The 26371-nt window shown below is 35.3% G+C and overlaps 1 protein-coding gene across 1 annotated transcript in view; it reads left to right on the forward strand.

The window, feature by feature from the left end:
* LOC117105900 (dynein heavy chain 9, axonemal-like) overlaps nt 1–26371 on the forward strand; it is a 69747-nt gene that overhangs the window by 4828 nt on the left and 38548 nt on the right. The window contains exons 9-41 of the mRNA XM_033247204.1: nt 689–810; nt 1294–1500; nt 2587–2818; nt 3372–3659; nt 3954–4136; nt 4390–4680; nt 5482–5717; nt 5878–5956; nt 6234–6377; nt 6990–7166; nt 7987–8082; nt 8544–8719; nt 8963–9107; nt 9823–9963; nt 10372–10494; nt 10674–10886; nt 11874–12023; nt 14342–14403; nt 14638–14857; nt 15362–15515; nt 15902–16059; nt 16357–16530; nt 17025–17234; nt 17919–18054; nt 18513–18656; nt 21290–21441; nt 21774–21957; nt 22406–22617; nt 23944–24064; nt 24452–24646; nt 25015–25192; nt 25684–25792; nt 26127–26270. Coding sequence (XP_033103095.1) covers nt 689–810; nt 1294–1500; nt 2587–2818; nt 3372–3659; nt 3954–4136; nt 4390–4680; nt 5482–5717; nt 5878–5956; nt 6234–6377; nt 6990–7166; nt 7987–8082; nt 8544–8719; nt 8963–9107; nt 9823–9963; nt 10372–10494; nt 10674–10886; nt 11874–12023; nt 14342–14403; nt 14638–14857; nt 15362–15515; nt 15902–16059; nt 16357–16530; nt 17025–17234; nt 17919–18054; nt 18513–18656; nt 21290–21441; nt 21774–21957; nt 22406–22617; nt 23944–24064; nt 24452–24646; nt 25015–25192; nt 25684–25792; nt 26127–26270 — 5556 coding nt within the window. The remainder of the gene's footprint in view (nt 1–688; nt 811–1293; nt 1501–2586; nt 2819–3371; nt 3660–3953; nt 4137–4389; nt 4681–5481; nt 5718–5877; nt 5957–6233; nt 6378–6989; nt 7167–7986; nt 8083–8543; nt 8720–8962; nt 9108–9822; nt 9964–10371; nt 10495–10673; nt 10887–11873; nt 12024–14341; nt 14404–14637; nt 14858–15361; nt 15516–15901; nt 16060–16356; nt 16531–17024; nt 17235–17918; nt 18055–18512; nt 18657–21289; nt 21442–21773; nt 21958–22405; nt 22618–23943; nt 24065–24451; nt 24647–25014; nt 25193–25683; nt 25793–26126; nt 26271–26371) is intronic.

Consider the following 26371-nt stretch of genomic DNA (forward strand, 5'->3'; position numbering starts at 1 on the left):
AAAATCATGTTTGGTGCTGTGCTTATTCGAGAGCAGCCTTTATATGAGAACGGCGCTTATTTCAGCATTTACGGGACTTACCTGAATTAACTGACTAATTGCCATTGTTCCCGAAATGGAACACCCCTTAAAAAAAAATAGAACAGTTCGACTCAGTGCGCCACATACAAATTTAATACCTAATTTTATCAGTTAGTTAACGAAGTTCAGTACTATTGTTAAACCTTGGATAAATCAACTAATTGCCATTGTTCCTGAAATGAAACACCCTTCGAAAAAATAAAAAAAGCTAGACCCAATGCGGCATGTACAAATTTAATATAATTCAGGGGCGGATCCAAAGATGTCCAAAAGGGGGGGAGCTGGAAGGGGGCCGAAAGTGTGGCCGATCGAGAAAGCAATACTCTGGAGGGTCCAAGGACATGCCCCCGCGAAATTTCTGTGTTCAAGATGCCCGAAAATAACCCCTGAGGCCTTTTGGGTGATAAAATTTTTCTTTTTCTTTTTTTTTTTTTTTTTTTTTTTTTACTTTCCAAAAGGGGGAGGGGGGGCCATGGCCAGCCCAACCCCCTCTAAATCCACCCCTGTTCTTGTATCATTTAGTTAACAAAGTTCAGTACTGTTGTTAAATCCACCATAGTGGACAGAAAAGTTAAATAATGTTTTGTTTTACTCTTGTCTCTATTAGTCATATGCTGGTTTGAAGGATGCCTTACGGGTAAGCGCTGCCTTCAGGGGCACCTACCTTGATATGAAAGACAGAGCAGATGAAGTGAACATGGAACGTGTGTCTGAGACTACCGAGGCAATGTAAGGATATCATTTAATTCTTACTTTTTAAATAGATATGATGATGCTTGATTATTTTATGTTCTATGTAATTCGGTCTTTAATTCTTGATTTTTCCATTTACTTTAATATCTAGTTCAGTTATTTGAGTCGATTGGTAAGGTAGGAGTGCTGCTAACTATAGCCTTAACACAGGCGCTGGTTTGAGCTTCTAGTCGACCAGGGGTTGGTTAGAACCAAGTCTTCTCGGATGTTGTCTTAAAACGGGAGGTCCCGTGTACACATCTGGCTCGTATAGCTGGCCGATACTTAGTGCCTCTCTGTATGGCTGCTAAAGTAGTTACAGACTGCACCTGTATGCAATTCAACTGCGAGTTGGTTTATTTTCCTATCTGTATCTTTATTCATTCATAATATGTATAAATATGTATTTGTGTGTAGAATTTTGAATGCTTCGTAATCCATAAATGTAGATATATTTTGCATACTTTTATTATCTTGTAGGACAATGAACCCACCGAAAGGCATGTTGTACAACACAAAGCTGTATTCGACAGCAAGTCGCCGCAAGACACGTACACCGACAGCCGATCTACTCCGAACCACCAGTGCCATGAGTGTGATCGTTATCCAGGAGGATGAGTGGATTGATTCACCCTGGCCCCAGCGTAATGCCCCTTGCTTCAACCTCATGAATAGCTTTATGGAAAGGTACATTATCAAGGAAAGCAATTCCTTTCTACTCTCATAATATGCTTGTACCTAATTTTAGGTTTCATTGCCAACCATCTCTCACCCCATATATCCTGGTTGCTTAAACTGTAACAGCAGGGATAAAATTCAATGGTTAGGTATTATATATAATAGCTTTCAATTTATGCGAGAACAGAATCACTCATGCGTGACCATCCTACCTGGCGTCCTACGTTCTCTGCATACGTAGATTTGGCCATATTGCGTTCCAGAATCTACTCGATGCGGTGACCTTAACGTTCTCGCATGCGCAGATGATTTTTAGTGACATCATTATGTTCTACGTCCTGCCGTCGTCGTGCAATCGAAAGCTCCCTACTGGTAAATGATGACCTTTTTAGTGGCGAATTTAAGCGGGGGACCAGTCGGCCTGGGCCCCCTCCCCTAAATTTTTTAAGATTTAAAAAAAATTTCAAAAAGAAGAAAATTCTACTGAAATTTTGAGTCTAAGAGTGCCGTTTTCAGCCATCTAGAGGTGCCATAATCATAAATTTTCTAACCCTCCATCTGTGAAAGTCCCTCTCGGGGCCCCCTCTATTTCAAATTCCTGGATCCACCACTGCTTTTCAAACATCATACAGTACAACAGCTAACTTGGACCCCTCCTCCTTCAAAAAAAGCCCTCAAATTTTTGCAATTACTCTTTGGTTTTTTTTGGGCAAAACAAACTTTAATTGGGTCTTAGTACTTATTCGTAAAATTTCATTGTTTAGTGAAGAATATTAAATAATAGGGAGACTATTCTTTTACTAGGAAACATAAATCTAATAATTCTATAAAAATAGATGAGCCGTACTAGTCTGATGTAATAGAAAATAAAAAATAAAACTCAAAAAACATTAAAATACTTTAAAGACTAGTTTATTTGACAGTATACTAGCTTTCGTGCGCACAGTGCACTTCTTCAGGTGAATGTGAAGCTAAACATAAACAATATGGATAGACAAAGTAAGCTAATTTATTCAAGCATTAAAATGAGACAAAGGGGCTAAGGCATATGCAATAAACAGTGTAATAATTCTAGTTCACTTTATCTTTGCTTAGATGCAACGATCTGCTAGAGTTGGTCCAAACCACAGGGCATTTCAACCTGTTGCAGAAGGCTGCTGAAGTAGGCGGTGCTGGCACTAAGAGTCTTGATGCTCTTGTAAGGGAAATTCACAGGCAGTTTACGGAGAGCATGGATTCTTTCAACCGAAATGTGGAGAATATTCTAGATTTGATGGCAACACAGGCCTTCGAAAAAGCTTTTTTTACATTTAGAACAATTGTTAAGGTAATAATTTCCTGTAGGTAATGCAAATGTAATTTATTAATATTGTACCGTAATTTTAATACATTTTGTAGCATTGTTTTTTATTGTCAGTATTTAGACATCCATTGGCAACATCTTGTGTCCCTGAATTTTGATACAGTGATTTCTTCAGTGATTTATTTTGGTTGGTCCTTGGGCAGATTGCTATAGACAATTGCTGGGTTGGATTGCTTTAGATGGTCTTAACGCTTAGCCAGTTATAGTTTTGGCGTCACTACTGGTCTATGATTATAGACCATTGTTATACCGCGGTCTAACCAGTTAATCGTCTTAAATTTTAAAGCCTACTTGGAGGAGGCTTAAAACAGTCTTAAATCATTTTCTTCATGGTGTTACAAACTTCTCAGCATCTGTAAAAAACGGTCTACATTTATTTACGTTCATGAATTAGTTTTAATATTTGATTTTGTAATCCAATATTTTGTTCAATAAGATTTAAGTCAGTTGACTTCTCTCTTTAAATATTGTAGGATAATTTAATAAATGTTATTAATTTTTCAATTATTGTTTTCAGGACCTTGAAAGGCAATTAGCATTTGTGCTAAGGCAGAGTTTCCAGCAATGTCCAACTATCGGATCTCAGCTGCGTTTACTGGAGGTCTTTGAAGGAATCAGCAGCCGGGAGCTCGTCCAGAAACACCTGAAAGACAAAGACAGCCAATTGGTGATGTCATTCACCTCAGAATTGATCTCTGTTCGGAACATGTTCATCAAAGGGAATAGGTCACCACCTCAGCATTCCCATTTTCCTCCGGTTGTCAGCAGACTCATCTGGATCAGAGCATTACGAAGAAGAATACAGGTGGCTACTTTGACTATTACATTGGTATAAATAAATATAATTACCTACCTACTTGACATGGTGTCATACTGAATACTCAGTACGTTCCCATATACTTGCGAAAAAAATGTCGCAAGTGATTCTTGTGTCATAACCGCTAGATTACTGAGGTTGTGCTCGGTGGCTAGTGTTGAATCCGATCCCTAAATAGCAGCGGGTACAGCAATGCTATTTCGATACTTTAATTTATAGCTTTATTATATAACTGGAGGTATGTGTGATAATGATGATATAATGAACATTTATATTCAACAGGAGCCAATGGAGAAACTAAAAAGGGTCAGTCCACATTCGCTAGAGGGCGACACAGGCTGGCATCTTAGGGATCAATTTGCTGAAGCAATGAAAGAGTTCACAAATTACGAGGAGAAAACGATTACTGACTGGCAAGTAAACATACAAGCTGAACTACATGATAGAGTCAAGCAACCATTGTTGGTATGTTTAAGATAATAGATTAACACAAGCAAATAAATTCTCAATATAAGAATAATAATAATATTAATAGTGAATATATTGATAAAAAATATGGATTGATTATATTAATTATACTACTAGTAGTAATATTATGTAGCACGTTTATCTGTCAAAGTATACATAGTTTGTCAAAATGTTGATTAATTAAAATCATAGACTGGCAACATTCCCATTATGTCAGTGCATAAAGACACCTTTTTTTCTTGTGTTTAAGGTCGCTGATGAATTCAGTGACGATGTGGAAATGCGGCCACAGTTGGTTCACGTCAACTTGGATCCCGACCTTCTCTTGCTTCTTCGTGAAGTTCATTATTTATCGCAAGAACCGTTTAACATAAAACTACCGGACAATGTTCGCACAATGCTACGGCATACAGATGGTAACTCATTGAGGACGATGGGTGCCAGACTTGAGACCATTGTAGCCAAGTACAACTCAGTTATGAGATGTCTCGTTGAATTTGAGAAGCCCTTGTTTGAAAGGAAGTTAAACAAGATTGATCATGTAAGTTTTGATTTACAGTATTATGTAGGATGAATCTGGTTCATGATTCTACAGTATATAATTTTCGGACATAAACTATATTTTTAGAAATTAGATTGAAAATGTAATTATAGTTGATGCCAAAGTTGGCTTTAGCAGGTTTTCCCTTACCTGAAAACTGTCAATGCCTATCTTTGCTTATTTGCTTTGATAAAACACTTTGCTGTAATACTCGTTCATGGTTGGGACAATAAGTGGTGCCCAAAAAGCAAATCAGGATGCTCTTCAGAAAAAAGTAGAATAACAAATTTTGTCTCACATTGTGCTAATTCAGTTCCAGTCATGTTAGTGTAATATAATAATAATAATAATAATAATAATAATGATAATAATAATAAAATTTTTCTTTTATAACAGAAGCATATTCATCAAGGTGGTGTTCTTCCACAAGGCCATATATGTATCTTCAACACATCATGAAACATACTTAACTATAAAATATACAATAAAGGAGTAAATCTTTTCTACTGGATTTACTTGTAATATTCACAAACACATAAAATGTGCAACTAAAAAGAACTGCTTGTATCTGTGTACTTGTTTCATTGTGTGCAGGGTTGTTTATGCATAATGGCAGGAGCTATCTCTTTAAATTCAGTACTGTACTTGGGAAGTTATGATGATCAGTTAGATGAGTGCTTTTCCTGACTTGCGTGAAGGCTTGATCTACACTGAAATGCAGCAATAATAGAAAACATTTGTTACGTAAACCATGTTATTTAGTATTTGATTCGTTGACTTCATTTCTGTTTCATATTTCAGTTATTTGATCAAGGTTTGAACCATTACACATGGAATATGACAGAGAGTGCCGACTTCATTGAACTGGCATCGTCATTGGTCAGTTTGGACCTTCACCGGACACTCGCCATTATACAGACCAACTGCCAGGAGATAGTGGACATAACACAGTGCTGGTCATTAGCTGGACTGGATGTATTTACATCAAGGGACAATGATACAAGCTACTCAATGAATGACCTCATAGAATGGCAAATGTTAGTTCAAACTCAATTCATTTCTTTCACTATCCTCATTTTATTTTCTTTTTCAATATGATTTTTAGTTTCATCAGCTTCAGTGTAGCTTACCATCCTCCAATACAGATGCTCTGTCATTTTTATTTGGACATTTGTTAATAATGTTTTATTTTTTCAGAAAACTAAATGAAGAATTTGAACGTAATGTAAAGCCATCTGGACAGCGCATCCATTCTCTTCTCATGGACTCATTCCAGGTATGTTAATAAACAAATTCTATGAACTTTTAACCAAACTACATTGTCTGTTTATTCAGAATATGTTTGTTACTTTAAATAATTACTGTACAACAGATTCAACAACCAAGTCAAGTATATTTTATGAATACTTAGATATACCAAATTGCCAGTGTTTACTTAATGAAACACCACTCAAAAAATTGTAGGAACTCATAATCTTTTAAACTTGAAAATGTTTCCAGCATGAATATTCAAATGTTCTTTTCCATACTTAACATTATTCATTTAATTTAAGGCTGTGCAAATAAGCAAAGCCTCTCCAGCATGGGAAGATTATGTTGAACATATTGATGCATTGGTGTTGGATGGCCTCAAAGAAGCTACGTTGAAGTCATTACGCAACATGCTCAATACTTTGGTACATTGTAATATGGCAGAGGTTAGTATTGTATATTTCTATATTATTATGTTTTCCTTATGTTTTTAATTTTTTTTTCCCACATAAATCAACTGCAGATATATTGAAGATATAAATAAATATTAAAATATAGCTTGTAATTTATTATTAATAAGTCCTAGCATGATAATAAATGTTCTTATTGGTATCAGCCACTAGACAGTAATTTAGTTCTCTTTCTAACAAACCTGTCCGCCCATTTGATTTATTCCCTCCCTCTGTCATTATGTTTTTTGGTTGTTCTTTAGACCAAGTAAATGAAACGATATGAAATTGACTACTCACCTGCCAGTGTGCACTAAAAACACCCCTAAAAATAATAATACTGCTAGTGGCAGATCCAGGAATTTGAATTAAATAAAGGATGCCTAGCGAGGGACTTTCACAGATGGAGGGTCTAGAGATCAAAACAAGAAAATTTATAATAATGGCACCCCTAGATGACTGGAAATAGCACTCTCAGATTTAAATGTGTATATATTTTTCTTTTTTTCTCCATTTGTTGAATAATTTTGAAAAATTTATTGTGATTGGGGGTTGCGGGGAAAATATGCATTTATCAATTTTGCATTCTGTTGCCCTTTATCCCTTCAGGAGATATCTGTACCGATTTTGACCATCCGTTTGGAGCTGATAGAAAATGCTGTGTCGTTTACACCACCATTGGACCATAACACAGCTGTTACTTGCGTTGAAGAAGAGGTTGATCAGTGGTTGAACATGTACAGGGGTCGAGGCTCCTTAGTACCCATGCTAAGTCCTGAATCTGAGGTACTATGTACATTCTTTTTATACTTCGTTTAGTGTATTTTCTAGAATTAAAAGCATTCAGAAAACTGAAATAACAGAGATTTTAATTTGAAAATAATCAAGTTAAGTTATAAAAAGTAAATGGTGCTCCTGTTGTGTTTTACTCTAGCGATTCAAGAATTACTATTTGAAGGTAATTTAGCATTGTCTAGATCAGTTTCTTGATATCATATCATATTTAACACTAACTTTCTAAAATAATTAAATTATTTCATTCTTTTAATCATCCGTTTACTATCTGAAGGTAAAAGACCCTGAGGATAAATTTTTTGATGTCATGTCATAAACAAACTTTTTAAAATAGTACAATTTAATTTTATCATACATTTTAAATACATCCACCACCAGGCCCTCTCATTTTTCATCTATAAATATACCATTAGTATATCACAAAGGAAAGTATTCCTTTCAAAAACAATAATAATGAGCTCACTGCATTCTAAAATATTATTGCACAGTCTTTTGCATGATACAGCACGTTGCATAGCGTAATTATTTTCAATGTCATACATTCATACTCTGAAAATGCTCAGATGCCTTTGAAACATTGCGACACTCATCTAACAACTTAAAAAAAAAGAAATTAATTTTCAGTACGTAAGTGAATCTCAATACTAATTTTCATAGCCAGCAACATCAACATCTCAAAAGCAACTGAATGACCATGTTTGTATATTTATGTAATTCCCATTATCATTGTTGTGAATACCATCAACACGGCAACATTCATCGTCATAAAAATCACTACTTAATTTTTATTGATTCATTTATATTAAATTAGGGAGGATATCATGATTTCATCGCATTAGATGAAGAAATACTCCAGCTTTCAGAGCAAATAACTTTGCTAGTGAGAGAAAACAGTGAGGAGTGTAAGGTATGTAGTAAAGTATTTTTATAATCAACAGGTGGGCAATGTGTAGCCCACGGGCCACATAGAGATTGAGGGAGCAAAAGTAAATTTTAAAAACCTCATGTATGAGGCCCACCTACGATATTTGGCTAGAAAACACTTTGTTTTTTACGACCTGACACCGATCACCTGCAAAAAGTAATATTAAATCAGCATAAAAGCAGTGAATCATGAAGGGGTTTTTTTTTAGACATCAAAGTTTTGGTGCAGCCCTCCTAACCATTTTTATGCCACCCCTTATTTTATAACAAGATGCATCATTGTCATGCTGACTTTTGCTTTGTATTTTTTGTAATTTTAAAGTTTTATAGTGCAATTTCTTTCCTTTTTGTAATCATCTTATTGTAACTGGTAATTGTAAGTATATGGATATATTTCCAAAATAAAAAGAGAATGAATAATAATAATTATTACTTTTATTATAGAAACTGTTAGAGCTGTTCAGTAACTACACATTCCTGTGGATGCAGGACATCAGTGAAACATTTGAAGAGTTTCTGTATGGACGTTTGACCCCTACCCCGACCAGCTCTCCTAAGAAGACAACCATTATGAGATCAGCAGCATCAGCAAGATCCCAAATATCGGCTCGTAGTGGCAGGTAAACTTTGACCTTAACAACTGACCAATCAGAACAGGGCCAGGAATATGTGTGTCCAACAAACACTGTGATTCCACATTATACACAGTAGATATGATGATGTCATATTACACCCATATATGGGCAAATTGCAGATATTTTTCACATGAAACTTTAGAGTCACAATACCTATTAGAAGATTGTCAGAAATGATTTTGGACAAAGTTTATCTAAGGTGTACCAATAATTCATTCCTTGTTGCAGAGCTAGCTCCGCTTCTAATAGCATTGGTCGAGCAGGATTAATGGGCACGGCAGAGAAGTCTTTCCTTTCTCCACAGCACTCACGAGATGAACATGTCAATGTGCCATCTCTTGACATGTTTGATGTGGAGATTGATGTCTATAGGGTAAGTCGTATGCAGCGTCAATCTAGAGACACAGGTCTCCCTTCAAGTAAAGAACGCTTTGGAATTGGGGTGTTCATGGTCTTTAGCAGCTTTGGTCTCTAATTACAATAATAAAAATAAGACATTATGTTAATATAGGACCAGAGAAAAGTAGTCTTTAATTGGAGGTATTCTGTAATTGGAGGTGTTTTTAATTAAATTGAGACCTGTATTTTAACTTTAAAAATGTTTATATACAGTACTATACATGTGATGATAAAATATTTAAAGAATGTGATAGACCAATATTCCACATCCTGATGAAAAGACCTGTATGAGGTTCACATAACATTTGAAGCTAAACAATAAATATCTAAAAAATGTTAATAATAATATAAATACATGTCTAGCAGACTTTGCAAGTTTATTAGAACCCAGTGGACCTATCAGATGGTCCACAGCAAATGAAGATGATAGAAGCACAATAGTTTCTGGTACCACAGCAGGCTGGTAGTGCTAATCAAGGCTTGTGCCATAGAAGTGCACCCAATACCATCTGACTGAAGTGGATATAGAATGCGTGCAGCAAATTCGTTCAAAATAGAAGTGTGTGCTTTCTGAAATGGTGTGAAGAACAAAAAGCAAGTAAAATAAACCATGGTGACTTCCATCATTATTTCTTGTTAATAATGATCAACAGTAGATACAGGTAATGACAAATGAAATTGCTTTGCAGCGATCACGTGATGAAATTGCTAACATTATGGATTACACGGATGTGGGATGGCTTAGGGTTGACATGACACCAATTAAACAGGTTCTGACAACCTACACCAGCAGGTGGATGTGGACTTTCATCAAATATCTGTCAGATCAAGTAAGAACTTACTATATTAATTTTTCTTATTGTATCATCCCTAATACCTTTCTTGTATTTTTGAATAAATATGCATATAAAAGGACTTTCACTTTACAGTATTGTCCAAATTACATTTTAAATGTTTGAAATACATCACCAGAACTGATAATAGTTGTATAAGTATTTTAAATATTTGTAATTTTTTAAAATTAATTATATAATTATTTATTAATAAATTAAAGAAAAACAATTGCACTTGGTTTTATTATTGTTTATTTTGTGAACACCTGTCTAAATGAATGGATAGTTGCCTGGTTTATCCAGTTAAGAATGTCATTGATCCTAAACAACATTACTGAATAATTTTTTTATTGATACAGAGCTTTGACAGAATAGTTACTACAAATATCTTTTTTTTTTCTGCAGGTGACAGGTATGCTTCGAGATTTAGATGATTTCTTGAAGAGAACAGAGCCTGAGATTGAAAGTATTACCGGAGAGGAGAGAGACACAGCTTCATTCATGAAAATGATGAGACTATTTAATACGGTAAGCCTGTGCTGTGTGTTGAGATGTGGTAGTGTTAGAAATGAACTTTATTTATGAGTATAAGGAGACTCTTGATATAACAATATGATAGACTTATATAGCGCATATTGCTTAGTCCTCTATACACTTGACATTATCATTACCCCTGTATATTTAATCCCCGTATATATTATAATCAGGTATCTGCTAAGCAGCAAGAGATGGATGGCAAGTTCACAGCAATGAACCGCACTGTCCTCCTCATAGAGAAATATGGCCACACCCTGCCACAAGCCACGCAGAAACTCTTTAGCGCTGCTCCAAGCCGCTGGAATAACCTCAAGACCAAGGTGTCATTAGCCAAACAGCGACTAGGGCCTAGGATCCAAGAGGAGTCGGCTAGAATTACCAAGGTATGCTTATTGGTTTAATTTATAGTTTGAAGAATATATTTTCTGCTCAAAGTCATAGTCGCAAATGCTGCTTTACACACCAGAAGTTTACCAGTGGACTGATCAAATTGCTTCTATACTACAATTTCTAAAAACTATTAACCTTTAGTATATTTTGTAAATCAATCAATGAATGCTAGTGATCTCTCTGTGGCACTAAAAACGTCTCTACACTTATAAAAGAATGCTCTAAACCTGTGGAACGTTGGGTCATGGCCCGCGCCGGTGGGTCACCAAAACAATTTTGGTAGATCACAAAGCTGTGACACTGACAGAAATCACCACAATCAGCTTTATTAATTTTGTCACTTAATTTTGTGTAGGCATTATGATAATTTGAATTATGTTATTTATAAAATAAATGAAGCCATCAATCTCCGTACTTGTTGTTTATTTGTAATTACAACGAAGTACAGTCATTGTTCATTATAATTTTGTTGTAATGTTTATTTTTGTTTAAGCATGTTTACTTATTTTAATCTAAATTTAAAAATCCAAGTCCCAAAATAATGCTCTAGGGCTAGATATCTGAATTAGGTATGTGTGGATAAGGTGTCAGTACTTTGTGATTCATGTCTGAATATCTTGAAGTGGGTTGTCAGTCAAAAAGTTTGCAGAATGCTACTCTAAATCATACAAAGTCTTTCATTGATTATTCATTCATCTGCTTAAGTATCTCGCTGATAAACAGCTAACATTACCATCAATAATCCGTGTTTATGTTCAGTTGAACTTGCCTAAGTCAAATCCACAATGGCATTGAAAATTAGATAAAATTTGACTTTAGTACAGATTGAAAATTAATGGAAATCACAACAATTTAGCATGTAAAATATGATCGACTTATTTGAGTTAGCAAATTCGAGTTAGGCAAGTTTAACTGTAGTTATTGAACACTCAAGCTAACAAACAACATCATTTTGATTTTTGTGATTTTAAAATTTTTAGGACTTGGCTGCCTTTGGAAAGCATGTTGAGGAGTTAAGCCACACACTGATGACATCAGATGTGTACTCAAGAGAATGTGGCATGGAGAATGCCTTCCAAGCTATCAGCCAGTTCTTCCATCAGCTGGACCAGCTTGATAATGAAGCTCAGGTAAGAGAAGGCTAATAAAATAATCAAATATACGGTGAAGGTTTTTTCACTACGCATTAGGACATTATCATTAAATTTTAAAAGGGAACTAGAAGATAATTTTTTTTCTCTAGGGGATTTTTAATATGTCACTATTAATAGAATCAACTTACAAATCGTTTTTTGGCCATTTTTATGAAGCCATAAGCCTAGACAATTTTCCCTCTTTAGCAGCGTGACATCAGTGTAAGCTGTAACCAAAAATCAGCAGTGGCTGAAGGGGGTAAGGGGTAATGGCCTATAACTTCATGAAAAATTGCAACAAAAAAAAAGATTTTTTTTTAAGTTGATTCTGTTAATTATGACATATCAAAAATTCCCTCCAGAAAAAAGTATCATCTTTCTAGTTCCCTTTCAATATGAATCAATAGTAGGATGACTATACTAATGCACATAATTTTGTAGAAACATTTAGCATGTGGATTCAATAACCAGGGAAAAACAAATGTGCTTTGTAACCTAAAGGACTAGGTGCTACTATATAAAAATATAAACTAAAACTAACTAAACTAATGTCTTTAATCATTAATATCTTACATACTGTATGATATACATAAACAATATTATTTTCATGACACATTATCTTAAAATATTGTATATGTTTTAATTAGTGTATAAAAGTTATTATAACAGCATACAAGAAAAACTCAAGTATTGTTATATAATTTAAATTTCTAACTTTTATAAACTAACTTTTATGTATAAATTCTGTCATTAGTTGCATGGTTTGATTTATTAATGTGTGTATCTTATTCCCTCTATCACCTACTAGTTCCTAATTGCTTTCCTTCCCTGTGGTAAGATTATATAGAATTTTAATTTCAGCAGAACTTATATTTATTTCAATTGTTGCATGTGTAGTAGTTTATAGATAGAAACAATATACTTGTTTGAATAGAAAATTCCAAGGGGCCATACATTATCTTAAAAAAAAAAATATCATCTTCATATACTACTGAATAATGTAGTATAGTTGTTTCTGCTTATCAGAGTCACTTTCATAGATGAATTGCGCATCTCACTGGGTTACAATGCTTATTTACTCAGCCAAAGGAGGTTGTGTATTCACCGCTGCCTGTCTGTTAGCAAAATTGCGCAAAAACTAATGAATAGTATTTAGTGGAATCGTACATAATATTCAAAGGAAGAAATTATTAAATTTTGGTAAGAAAAGTTAACAGGTCAAGGTCACAGAAATTCCTTTTTTTTTTTCCCCTGCAGTGCTAGTGTATTGTTTAGTATTCGTGCACAGGGAAAAGTAATGGAATAGCCCACTATACACGGCCTGCATATTTTCAGTATACAGGCACAGAGCAGAGGTATACACTCTATGGAGTGACTGTTGTAGCTACAGTATATTAATGTTGCACTAAAGTCAAATCTTACAATACAATATTAATTTTAAAGCTTAGTAAATTAGTTTTATATGATGCTATATCAACTAGATTAACATAATGCAAAGCTGGTTGTTTGTGGATGTAAAGCTTTACTGTGTAATATTATCAGTTGTCGTTATTCATTTTGGCAAGAGCTACACTTATTTTATTTTTTATTTTATTATAGTTCAAATGAAATCAGTTGTTCCCTTGAATGTCTATAATTGCACTTCAATTGATGATTCTATGTAATGATTAGAATATAATCTAAAGGCTTTTTCTCTATTTTGCACAAGTTATTAAACTTTTCATGTTGTTCAAGTATTTCCACAGTGTATTTTGTATGTTATATTTCTACTGCTTATCATTTTATTATATTTAAACTTATGTAGTTTTAATATTATATTATATATTGTATTTTAATATGAGTATAATGTTATCTTATAAACCACTTTATAAGCTATGTAGTACATTTAGTTTATTCTGTGTTCTAAAATCAATCATGTTTTTGTTGGCAATTGGGCAAGTCAACTGGTGGAATGGTAAAGCAGGGGTGCCACTAATTATAGCCGTAACGTCGGCCCTGTTTCGAGCCTCTCCTCTTCCAGGTTTCAGTAGGTTGAACCAAGTGTTCTCAGATGAGGACTTAAAATGGAAATCCAGTGTACACATCGTACTTGTGTGCACTTTAAAGAACCCATTTCATCTTTAGTAGGGGGTCACCCCAATGATATGGTTCAACCGCTGTGATGTGAACATTTAGCTGTTATAAGCACCAGTTTACTGCGGCTAGGTAGTCACAAACCACACCCATACACAACTCAGCACAATGACACTGCGAATTATGGGTTATACTCCTACCTTTGCCTTTTAAATAATTCATAAATATTTGTTTTTTGCTAGGATTTGATCGAGCTACAAGAGCTACTTGAAACAGCAGTGGTCAATTTCTCCATCCTACCAGAGTAAGTTGTATTAATCTTTGTCCACACTATCAAATTTTGTCTGACAAATAACTGTGATGTGCCCATATTAGGGGTGTAATATGACATCATCATGGCCAAATATGGGCACATCACACAAATTTGTCACATCAAATATGATAGGGTGGACGAAGCTTGGTAATTTTAAGTGTAATTTATAAACTTCATTCTCTGTGATGAATATTCTGTACTGACCAATCCAAATATATAATATAGGTGCCGTCATGAACTGCGCAATCTACAACAAGTGTGGGAGACAGTTCAGGAGGTCAATGACCAGCAGGAGCAATGGAAGCAGGAGACCTGGCAAAAGATGAACACCAAGTACCTACGTGATTCTACTAATGACCAGTTGACCATGGTCCGCTCACTTCCCGATGATGTCCATGTATGGGATGTGTACTTGCAGATGCAAGAGTCCATTCTAGTAATCCAGGTAATTGCCAGCTCTTAATATAAAGCAGGTATTATATGTGGTTAAGCCAGGCACTCATTACATACGAAGGTCGTCAGCCGACGCGACTCCACGGAGAAGGCAAATGCACGGCGTGCACACAATGGATTGTTTTTAACGATCATTCGTTCAAACAGCCACCGACAGCCAGCAAATGGCGTAGCGTCATCTAGCGCTCACAGGAGTGGAATTGTATTCGTTGTACGATGGTTGTCGTAGGACCGTCGTACAATACAGTGAGTGCCTTACTTTGTTTGCTGCCACCAATGGTTCAACTTAATTTTTATTATTTTGTATTGCCATAGCTAATTATCTTTTAATTAATAGGTGGTTAGGTAAAAATCCAACCCTAGTTAAACAGGTTAAAAGCCTGAATTGCAATCACTGAACTGCTCCCAAAAAAAAATTTCTGACATAAACACATGCTAAATAATATTGGTGGATTAAACTTTTTGATATGTAATGTTTTGGTTTTTCTTTTCTTAGGCTTGTCTACCCCTGATAGATGACCTGAGCAATCCAGCCATGAGGACACGTCACTGGAAACAGCTAGTGAGAGTGACCGGAGGCATCCTACAGATTGACAATGATAGCCTGAAAAGAATGACTCTTGGTCAACTTCTACAACTTGGTCTACAAAGTGAGGAATATTTATATCTTAAAACAAATTAAAGAATAAAAACATTAAGTAATTACAGGATATTGAAATTATACAGTATACAAAATAATATGTTCTATAAGAAAATTTTGTTTAATTATGTAAAATACATACAAAATTTTGCTAGGACACATTCTTTTTACAAAACAGTATTCAATTTCGAACACGTTGTAACAATCCATAACATCCCTCCCAACACTTGAACAACTTAAATCCACAATCCAACCTAACCATGAATAACTACACAACCGCACCCTATTTGCTGACAAAATAAACTATAAAGTATGATAATGATCTTGATTGTTTAAGCTAAGATTTTTTACTTACATTTACATGCTCTGTAAAATCTTACCAATTTTGAATTATAGATCATGTTGATGAGGTTCGAGCTATTGTGTACCGTGCAGTGAAGGATGTCTCAATTGAAAGCGCCCTCAGGACATATGAAGAGATCTGGCTGAGTAAGATCTTTGATCTGAAAACACATGTTCGTACCACTGCTGTCGCTGAGCGTGTGGATAAAGACGTAAGTAAAATTTTGAAGATGTGAAATGGTTTTGCATCTCTACTAACATTATGGCTTGTAATTGTAAGTCTCACTGTAATATGTTGTGATTTTGGTCCTACATGATTTAAATGCACTGTGTATCACCATCATCATAATCATCATCATTTAATATTTATGAACCATCATCATCTTTATCAATACCATTTTTTATTATCATACATCATCATTATCATTATTTGAAAATTATTTTTATCATTTTTATTACATGACTATAATGAAATAATAATAATAATAATTTTTTTTTTTTATTTTCAGGACGGAAACAAGAGTGAATATTCCGAATCAGAGGCGGGAACAGGAACACGAAGCATGATTCTAGGCCGGCGTGCACACAGCCGTATGTCTAGTCAGACCTTGGGGACAGGAGGTGGAAGACACAGACGAGCTAGTGTGTCATCCCTGCCAGCCTCACTGCTTAACCTTGGAGAGGTGAGATTGGGGGCACCTCCTAAGGGGTGCATGTGGGTCTATATGCTAATTAGTCAATAGCTCCTTAATGGTGACTACAGCTTAGCCTCATAGCTTTTGGTATTGGTAGAGTAATTGGGTAGCAGAGTATTGGGTTCGAATGCCAATTAAAGAAATACATTGTTTTTCTGAAATATTCAGGAATATACTATGATATAGTATTTCGTACACTATTTAATTTCTTCTATATCAAATATAAAGAACATATAAATTTGCTTATTTCATAATACTTAACTGGACAAGCTGGCTATAACAGTTGTTTCTTAAATAAACTCGCCTTTGGAAAATCATGTAATCTTTAATTTCTGGTTGCCGCAAATCTTTTGCTAACCACAGTACCACATTTACGTTCTCATTCATTTATCACTGTTACAGTGATAAACCCCTACAAAGGTTATTCTAAGAAAATTTATATGTTGGATTTTAAAGGACTTATGTGGTTTCATTTTATTCAGGACTCTGGAGTACTGAACCTGCTTTCAGATGTTGATCCAATATTTGATGAGTTGGAGTCCCACCAGGTGTCTCTCCAGAGCATGCAAAGCAGTAGCGCAGCTGGTTCATTCCTCGATGAAGTTCTGAAGTGGCAAAAGCGACTACAGACTATCGAGGCAGTATTGACTGTGTGGTTAGAAGTGCAAGTGAAGTGGGTGGAGCTTGAGGAGGTATTTTATTTCAATAAGGTTGCTCTCTCCCTCCCCTGTACCTCTGTCATTTCTCCCTTAGATAAGAGTCTTTGGTAATCAGTGAGAATGGACCTTCCAGCTAAGCCCTGGTCTTTGGATATTATTGCTAAAGTTCAAGTGTAAGAACATACACAAACGTGTGTGTTTGTGGGACAACATTTGTGTATGTAGGACATGTGCGTCTTCCTGCCATTGTTCTGATTGGTCAGTTGTTTCGTTTGATTGACACTTCAGAAAGGTCCATTTTGTTTTAATGAAAGTTTTAAGGCTAATTATATCATGTGAATATATCATGATGAGAATCATGTCTTTGAACTTTGAGTTGTATTGAATTAGTAACACATTGGAATCCAGAGACATTAAATTCTAACATAATATATGTTTCAAGGCCTAAACTTAACAGTAGATTATTTCAATAATATTTACCGGGATAAACCGATAAATGCCCGAGTTTCTTTTTCCTTTGAAACTTACCTCTCAAACTAGGGTGATTCCATTATTTTTCTTTTATGCTCGAGAAGTAAGTTTCAAAGGAAAGTTAGGCATTTATCAGTTTATCCAGGTAAATACTGTATCTCAACATCACTACTGATTTGTTTTTTTTAATATGAAATTTGTTAGGGTCGATAGAACATAATGGATTACCTTCTTCGAAACTTTCAGGTCTTCAGTGGGCTGGATATCAAGACATCACTAAACCATGAGTCTGGTTTGTTTAGCTCAGCTAATAGAGATTTTAGACTCCTTATGAGAGCAACAGAACGAAACCCAAATGTACTGCAATGTTGTCAAAGAAAAGGTAATTGAATATCTAATGTTATTGATAGATTTTGCACCACTTAGTAATTACATCTGGACATAGTAGTTTCCAAATGCAGCTACATTTCTATCAGGTGGTTTATTAACAAAATTATAATTTAGAGACACAATTTAAATATTTTTTCAAAGTATCAACCTGTATCATTCCGGGTTTCGGGAAAGCCACTATGCATATGCTATTTTTTAAATATTGATAATTATTGATACAGGTCTCCCTGTAATTACAGATCACTCCAATTAATGACCACCTCCAATTAAAGACCACTTTTCTGTAGTTCCAAATTAACAAATGTCTTTTATCTTTATTATTATAATTGATGACCAAAGCTGCGAAAGACTGTAATGCCCGGTTCCAAAATTGGTCTCTTATTAGAGGGAGACATGTATATTGCAAATTAGGATAATGTATTAGTTACTAGTGTATTGCTTTTTTTGCAGGCATATTGCCTTTGCTGGAGAAGATGAACCACCATTTGGAGCTTTGCCGTAAATCTCTACTAGATCATCTGGAGAAAAGGCGCCAGAAGTTTCCTCGATTCTATTTCTTATCCATGGAAGATGTACTACACATTGTCTGCAATGGTAAATGCTTGTAAAATTTTAATCACTGCCCACACTGTCAAATTTTATGGGACAAATTTGAGTGATGTGCCCATATATGGGCATGATGATGTTGTATTACACCCAAATATGGGCATGTTACATTATTTTGTCACATAAAATTTGATAGTGTGAACAGAGCTTTACTCTATTATCAGTAGATTCTGCTTTCTTACTTTTGGTTTTGCTTTTTTATCTACGATAAGCGATCAGTGCCCATCCAACACAAGCCGTAGAATACTTCCTGCAATGCCTTCTACCGGAGTAACAATGCAAACCTGGATCCCTTGCAGAATGTAATGACAATAAGAATGTATTTAGCTCGGGCTGATACAAACATCTTTAGCTCTGTCCACACTATCATGTTATATGCCCATACTATCATGTTATATGCCCATATATAGTCATGATGTGCCTATATATGGTCATGATGTGATGTCATCATGACCATATTTAGGCATGTCACATTTTTTGTCCAATAAAATTTTATAGTCTGCACAGGGCTTAACATAGGTTTAGACATAATAAAACCAGGAATATTTTTTTTATTTTTTATATACTTTTTGTTCTATTTAGTTGTGTTATGGTGATTAGTGTTTTCTGTAAATTGTACTTTTTCTTATATTATAATGAGAATGTGTATGATGGAGAGTTGACTGTTCCAATTATTCTCTAAAGGTGTTTTTACTTATGAGAGAATTTCCAATACATTTCCAATACTATAACCAGTAGTTATTTTTTCCACTTGTCTCACTCGTAGACTAACATCATCACTACTGATGTATATTGTATAGATTAGAGAAGTTCTGTTTTGCTCTCCTTTTACAGGATATGATCTGAATATGGCAAACCTTTACCTACCCAAACTGTTTGAGAACATGGGACGGCTTGAGTTTGAGGAAGCTCCGGAGGATTTGGAGGCCCAGTTTCAAGTAACAGGTGTTCTGAGCAACTTGGGAGAGAAACTTCCTCTTAAACAGGTGTGTACATTTTAATTATCCATTGTACTTTTTTTTTTCTTTTTGCATATCAAAAGGGTATTTTATGGAATTAATTATATAAAGACATGTCTATGGCTAAGAATGAGCCTTCATTCCTAAAATTGTGTAAGCAATACCACTCGGCAAATTACATATTTTTTTATTCCGAAAATATTTTATATGTAAATGTTTTTTAATTGTTTTACTTTGCGGTTGGTTAATTATTTCTTTTATAAAGTTTGCTCAAAATATCAAGATACCTTTATTGCCATATAAAGAAAACTAGCAGTTGATATTTATGTACTGTTTCATGCATTTTGTTTTTCCATCTCTACTAGACTGTTGTTTGTGATGGTCCAATTGAAAACTGGCTAGCTGTGTTGATTCCTACAATCAAATCTAGCCTCCAGCAGCAGCTAACATCATCCCTCAATCATCAGGTAGCCAATAGCAGGATGGTTGAGCGAGAGATCCATAGTGCTGGGGCTAGACGAGTCACTTTGTTGAAAGATGACAAGAAAGGTATACAACAATTTTCACAATTTGTTACATTCATTATTAATAATGCTCTAGTATTTATCTATAACGATATGAAGCCAGATTTAGAAGAAGGGCGGTGGAAGAGAACCCTTATTCAGTAGTGCATCTAGGAGTATTGATGTAGAAGCTGATGGGGAGTGGGGGGTTTGAAGGTTAAGTGTGGACTCAGTTATTGTGGGGAGGCACTGTCTCTTATACACATCTAGATGTGTATAAGAGACAGGCTTTACTCTATTATCAGTAGATTCTGCTTTCTTACTTTTGGTTTTGCTTTTTTATCTACGATAAGCGATCAGTGCCCATCCAACACAAGCCGTAGAATACTTCCTGCAATGCCTTCTACCGGAGTAACAATGCAAACCTGGATTACACCCAAATATGGGCATGTCACATTTTTTGTCACATAAAATTTGATAGTGTGAACAGAGCTTTACTCTATTATCAGTAGATTCTGCTTTCTTACTTTTGGTTTTGCTTTTATCTACGATAAGTGATCAGTGTCCATCCAACACAAGCCATAGAATACTTCCTGCAATGCCTTCTACCGGAGTAACAATGCAAACCTGCATCCCTTGCAGAATGTAATGACAATAACAATGTATTTAGCTCGGGCTGATACAAACATCTTTAACTCTATCATGTCCACACTATCATGTTATATGCCAATATATAGACATGATGTGCCTATATATGGTCATGATGTGATGTCATCATGACCATATTTGGGCATGTCACATTTTTTGTCCAATAACATTTTATAGTCTGGCTAGGGCTTAACATATGTTTAGACATGATAAAACCAGGAATATATTTTTATTTTTTATATGCTTTTTCTTCTATTTAGTTGTGTTATGGTGATTAGTGTTTTCTGTAAATTGTACTTTTCTTATATTATAATGAGAATGTGTATGATGGAGAGTTGACTGTTCCAATTATTCTCTAAAGGTGTGTTTACTTATGAGAGAATTTCCAATACATTTCCAATACTATAACCGGTAGTTATTTTTTCCACGTGTCTCACTCGTAGACTAACATCATCACTACTGATGTATACTGTATTGATTAGACAAGTTCTGTTTTACTCTCCTTTTACAGGATATGATCTGAATATGGCAAACCTTTACCTACCCAAACTGTTTGAGAACATGGGACGGCTTGTGTTTGAGGAAGCTCCGGAGGATTTGGAGGCCCATTTTCAAGTTACAGGTGTTTTGAGCAACTTGGGAGAGAAACTTCCTCTTAAACAGGTGTGTACATTTTAATTATCCATTGTACTTTTTTTTTTTTACATATCGAAAGGGTATTTTATGGAATTAATTATAGACATGTTTATGGCAAAGAATGAGCCTTCATTCCTAAAATTGTGTAAGCAATACCACTCGGCAAATTACATAGTTTTTTATTCCGAAAATATTTTATATGTAAATGTTTTTTAAATTTGTTTTACTTTGCGGTTGGTTCATTATTTCTTTAATAAAGTTTGCTCAAAATATCAAGATACCTTTATTGCCATATAAAGAAAACTAGCAGTCAATATTTATGTACTGTTTCATGCATTTTGTTTTTCCATCTCTACTAGACTGTTGTTTGTGATGGTCCAATTGAAAACTGGCTAGCTGTGTTGATTCCTACAATCAAATCTAGCCTCCAGCAGCAGCTAACATCATCCCTCAATCATCAGGTAGCCAATAGCAGGATGGTTGAGCGAGAGATCCATAGTGCTGGGGCTAGACGAGTCACTTTGTTGAAAGATGACAAGAAAGGTATGCAACAATTTTTACAATTTGTTACATTCATTATTAATAATGCTCTAGTATTTATCTATAACGATATGAAGCCAGATTTAGAGTAAGGGTAGTTGGAAGGGAACCCTAATTTAGTAGTGCATCTATGAGTATTAATGTAGAGGCTGATGGGGGTGGGGGGGAGAGGGGTTTGAAGGTTAAGTGTGGACTCAATTATTTAGTAGCTTGCAGAATAAGGGAATATGAGGTGATTTCTACCTATTTGAGCAAATTTCCATTGGATGAGCCTGGGGAAAAGGCACACACCTTTGTAGGGGGTGTATCCCAATCCCTGCCCCCCCCCCCACCTACCTCTTTGTTTAGGAATTCTGGACCTGCCCCTAGAGATAAGGTTTGTTTTTGTAGTTTCTAAAATTTAAATATTCATAGAGTTTAATAGATTATTATTAATAATTACCTTCAACAGATTTGAGCAGCCGATCTGGTAGCCGTACAGGTATTTATGAGAAGAATCTTCCAGGTGCAAAAGAGACATCAGACGATTCCGTACCAACCTCCAAGTCTTGGATGTTGGACAATGTTGCTGAGGTTGTTCACCTCACCACTCAGATTCAGATAACTGATCAGGTTGAGAAATGTCTGAAGGCAGTAGATGGTGGTGAGAAAGAAGCTATTAAGGTATTTTTTATTTTATTTACTTACATAATAAATAATATTATTAACATTGTTTTTAGTATTAATGTTTTTAGAATATTTAAAGTCACAGGATTAGATTAAAATAGATGCTCATGTTTTTCATTTTTGTTTATTCTTTCATTCTCATGATATATTTTATTCAGACATGCAAATGGAAACAATACAAAGGTAAAAAAGAATAGCCAAATATAAAATTGTAATAAGAAAAAATTGCGTTATAATATTAACAAGCTAAAAAACAGCAGTTCACATTAAAGAATACAAATAAACACGTTATATCGTCATTGCGGACTTATAAAATCCGCATACGCCTTAAAACTAAAAGAAAATGCATACATTTAGAGTCCGTATTGAGCCCAAAAAATCCGCAATGAAAATATAACGTGTTAATACTTAATAGGGAGAAATGCACTGGACAATAAAAAACATTCATAAAGAGAAAAAATAAAAGCACCAAAATCATTATTATAAAAATGTTTTATTTGATATTGCACAAGACTAAAAATTTAGTAGAAAAAAAATGGCTTGCAATGAAATTCAAAGAAAGGAAACATACAAAAGTGATCATTATTATTGAATTATTGTATTATGTGATAATGGCTTCTGTCAAATCAATAGCTATTTGGCCATTTGGCGGGTTGGTTATTATATTTCATGGACACGAGTGTTTTTAAATATATTTTACAATTATATGTCTTGACCTTTAAATAAGTATGAAAATATACAGATCAATTAACTGTTAAGTTAAGCCACGCCCCTTGGATATTGTTGCTAAGGTCTCACAAAACAACAGCATAAATATATGCATAAAAATTGTAGGGCGCTTGCAAAAGTCACCATGATGTACTGGATCACCAATGACATGATCTGCATCCCTCGTGATCAGCTCATTCCATCCTCTACCCGCACCAGAGGTCACGACAAGAGATTCATTATACCAAAAACCCGCACAACATTAAGGAAGGGCTCGTTCTTCCCGGACACTACACCTCAACATGTTGTTGATTCACTATCTAACAACACATTCAAGGACAGGGTATCTGATATTCACATCTGTTAATTTTCTCAAGTGAACATAACTGACCAGCAACGCTGTACGAATATACTCATTTGAGATTTATGCACATTATAGGATGATGATGATATGATATGTGAACACATGCTTTTGCAAGACAACAATTGTGTCTGTGGGGCAAGTGTGTATTCCTTGTCCTGCTCTGATTGGTCCGTTGTTAAGTTTGATTGACACTTTGTAATGACCCATTGTAGATCAACTTTAGTCAATGATCTCTTCAATGTTTACAATAGGAAGCAGTTGAGAGGGTAGAACAAAGCATACAAGCAGCTGTTGTCATGATGAAAGGGATCGAAGATGAGGAAGAAAAGAAAGCAAGATTGAGGAGGAAAAGGGAATTGCTGATTCGAGAAGGTAAAATATTGAGTGAAGATGCACAGATTGTTGTGGGAATACGTCCCATATGTTAGTCTATAACGAGGCTATTCTACTTCAGTAAACATCCTGGTAAAGTTAAGTTATTCATGTTCAACAGTGAAAGCAAAATTACCCCTGACCTTGGATACCCTTCCCTGCCTAATAGTGATGGTCTTTATGGCCTTTTGCAAGAAAACAGTGCATGTGTTGATTTATTGAGCTGAGTATCTCCCACGTAACAACCAATATCACACTTAAATTGTTTGGGAATGTGAATCAAGTAGACTGTGTTTGACATTCTTGTAATGTAATTATTTTCACTTGCAGTATTGTGAATCATAAATCTTATTATTGTATTTTATTTTTTTATTAATTGTTTTTTAGTAGCTGAGAAGCCTCAACGTGAAAACAGTGCATCAGATGTGGTTACCTACAGTCGCTTAAGTGCACATCACAGTAGTACTCAGTCATTTAAGGCCTCTAATTGGTCCTTGAATGAGCCAATGCAAGGGCCTATTGCAGAGGTACCTAGTGGAAGGTCAACACAACTGGAAGGAATGACTGAAGAGGGAGAAGAAGGTAAAAAAAATCATGAAAAGGGGGAAAAAATTGACAGTATGAAAGGATTGTGTAAAAAGAGAGGAGGTGTAGATCAGTAAAGGCATGGTGTACCTCATCCTCAAGAAATAATGATTTATTTAAATACTGATTAATTTTTTAGATATGACACATACTTCAACAAGACAGTAATGGATCCAACATTTTTTTTTGCTCGGAGTATGGAGGGAAGTCAAAATCAAGGACCTATATTTCAAGAGTCCTATGGACTATGTGGGAGTGTGTAGGTGTCCCTATACCTATTCTGAAGTCTTGGATAGATATTTTAAAATGCCTAGGTGCATTCTCTTACAGTACTTATGTTAATGTTATGCTTTTGCTTTGCTCAGGTGTAAAACCACTGAATACGATGAAGGTTGTTCTTCCCCCTGAAAGACGTATGCTGAAGGTGGTTGAGGAAGAACAGGTTGATAAATCAGAACTAAAGCTGATGCTGTTTCCGGCACAAATTCAGAAGATCAGCAACCTCATTGCTCTTCTAGCTAACCAGAGAGAAATCTTGAACAGGTGAAGAAAGATATAGATTATTAGTCATTCAACTTTTTTATGCAAGCCTAGGGGATCTAACATGTTGACTGTCGTGCCCTTTTTTCCTAGTTTCATCCCGTATACCAAGGCATAAAGGGTGCCATCATAATGACAATCATTCGCATCAACTGTAATGAAACACAAACAAACATATGGTATATATTTTTAGATCTTTACTGCCTGGGTTCTTCCCTGAACATCCAGGTTGAGAGTTCATATTCTGGCAACCACTGCCAGGGAGTTTACGTACAGTACAATTGGGGTATGTTTAGACAGGTGTGGAAGTGAACTCACATTTTTGAGGCCCTGCGTGAACCTGTCGGACGTAAACTCGCGTCCCTGGCAGCGAATGTGTTAAATTGAAACACTAGAAAATATTGAAGTCTGTGGACAAAATCATAGGTTCATTTGCTCATCTAGATATACCAAAAACTCTTTTTATTCTTTACATTGCCCATCCTCTATTGTAGATTTGAGAAAAGACAAGCATCTGGTGAGACAGGTCTGACTGAGAGCTTTGAATGGCAGTCCCAGATGCAATACTGCTGGACACCTGAGAACGCTACACTTACTGTCAAGGTAAACACTATTATACACTTCCAGAGTTATACAATTCAGGGATGTAGTTATGGCAATCGGAGATGGGCGGGGCCACCCAACCTTAAAGTTTTCCACCCAGTTTAAAGTTAATATCATGGCCCTCCACCCACCTTTGTTAACCCACTTTTCCATCCTTAAAATCCACTCTTACTATTTAGAGTTTACTAATGTTATCACCCACCTACCCTTAGAATGTCTATTACCCACCTTTAGTTTTCTGCAGCTACTGCAACCCTGCAATATTATGACATCTATTTCATGACAATGTGGTTTGATTATTTCTTTTCCTGTCTTTCTGTTATATATTTTGTAGAGTATGTTGAACGAGTTTGAGTATGGCTTTGAGTATATGGGTTCCACATCTCGACTGGTACAGACTCCTGTGACTGAGAAGGCTTACCTAACCCTCATCCAGGCCATCAAAGCACACATGGGAGCAATGGGAGTAGGCCCTAATGTAAGCTTATTTACAAGTTTATAAAATTATATACGATTCAGCAATTATAGTAGATATCAATATTTATATGAACAAAATAAGGCTAATAAAGGCCTATCTTA

The sequence above is a fragment of the Anneissia japonica genome, unplaced genomic scaffold, assembly GCF_011630105.1.
Source record: "Anneissia japonica isolate Jap-2015-1 unplaced genomic scaffold, ASM1163010v1 scaffold287627_len141763_cov191, whole genome shotgun sequence".
Taxonomy (NCBI): domain Eukaryota; kingdom Metazoa; phylum Echinodermata; class Crinoidea; order Comatulida; family Comatulidae; genus Anneissia; species Anneissia japonica.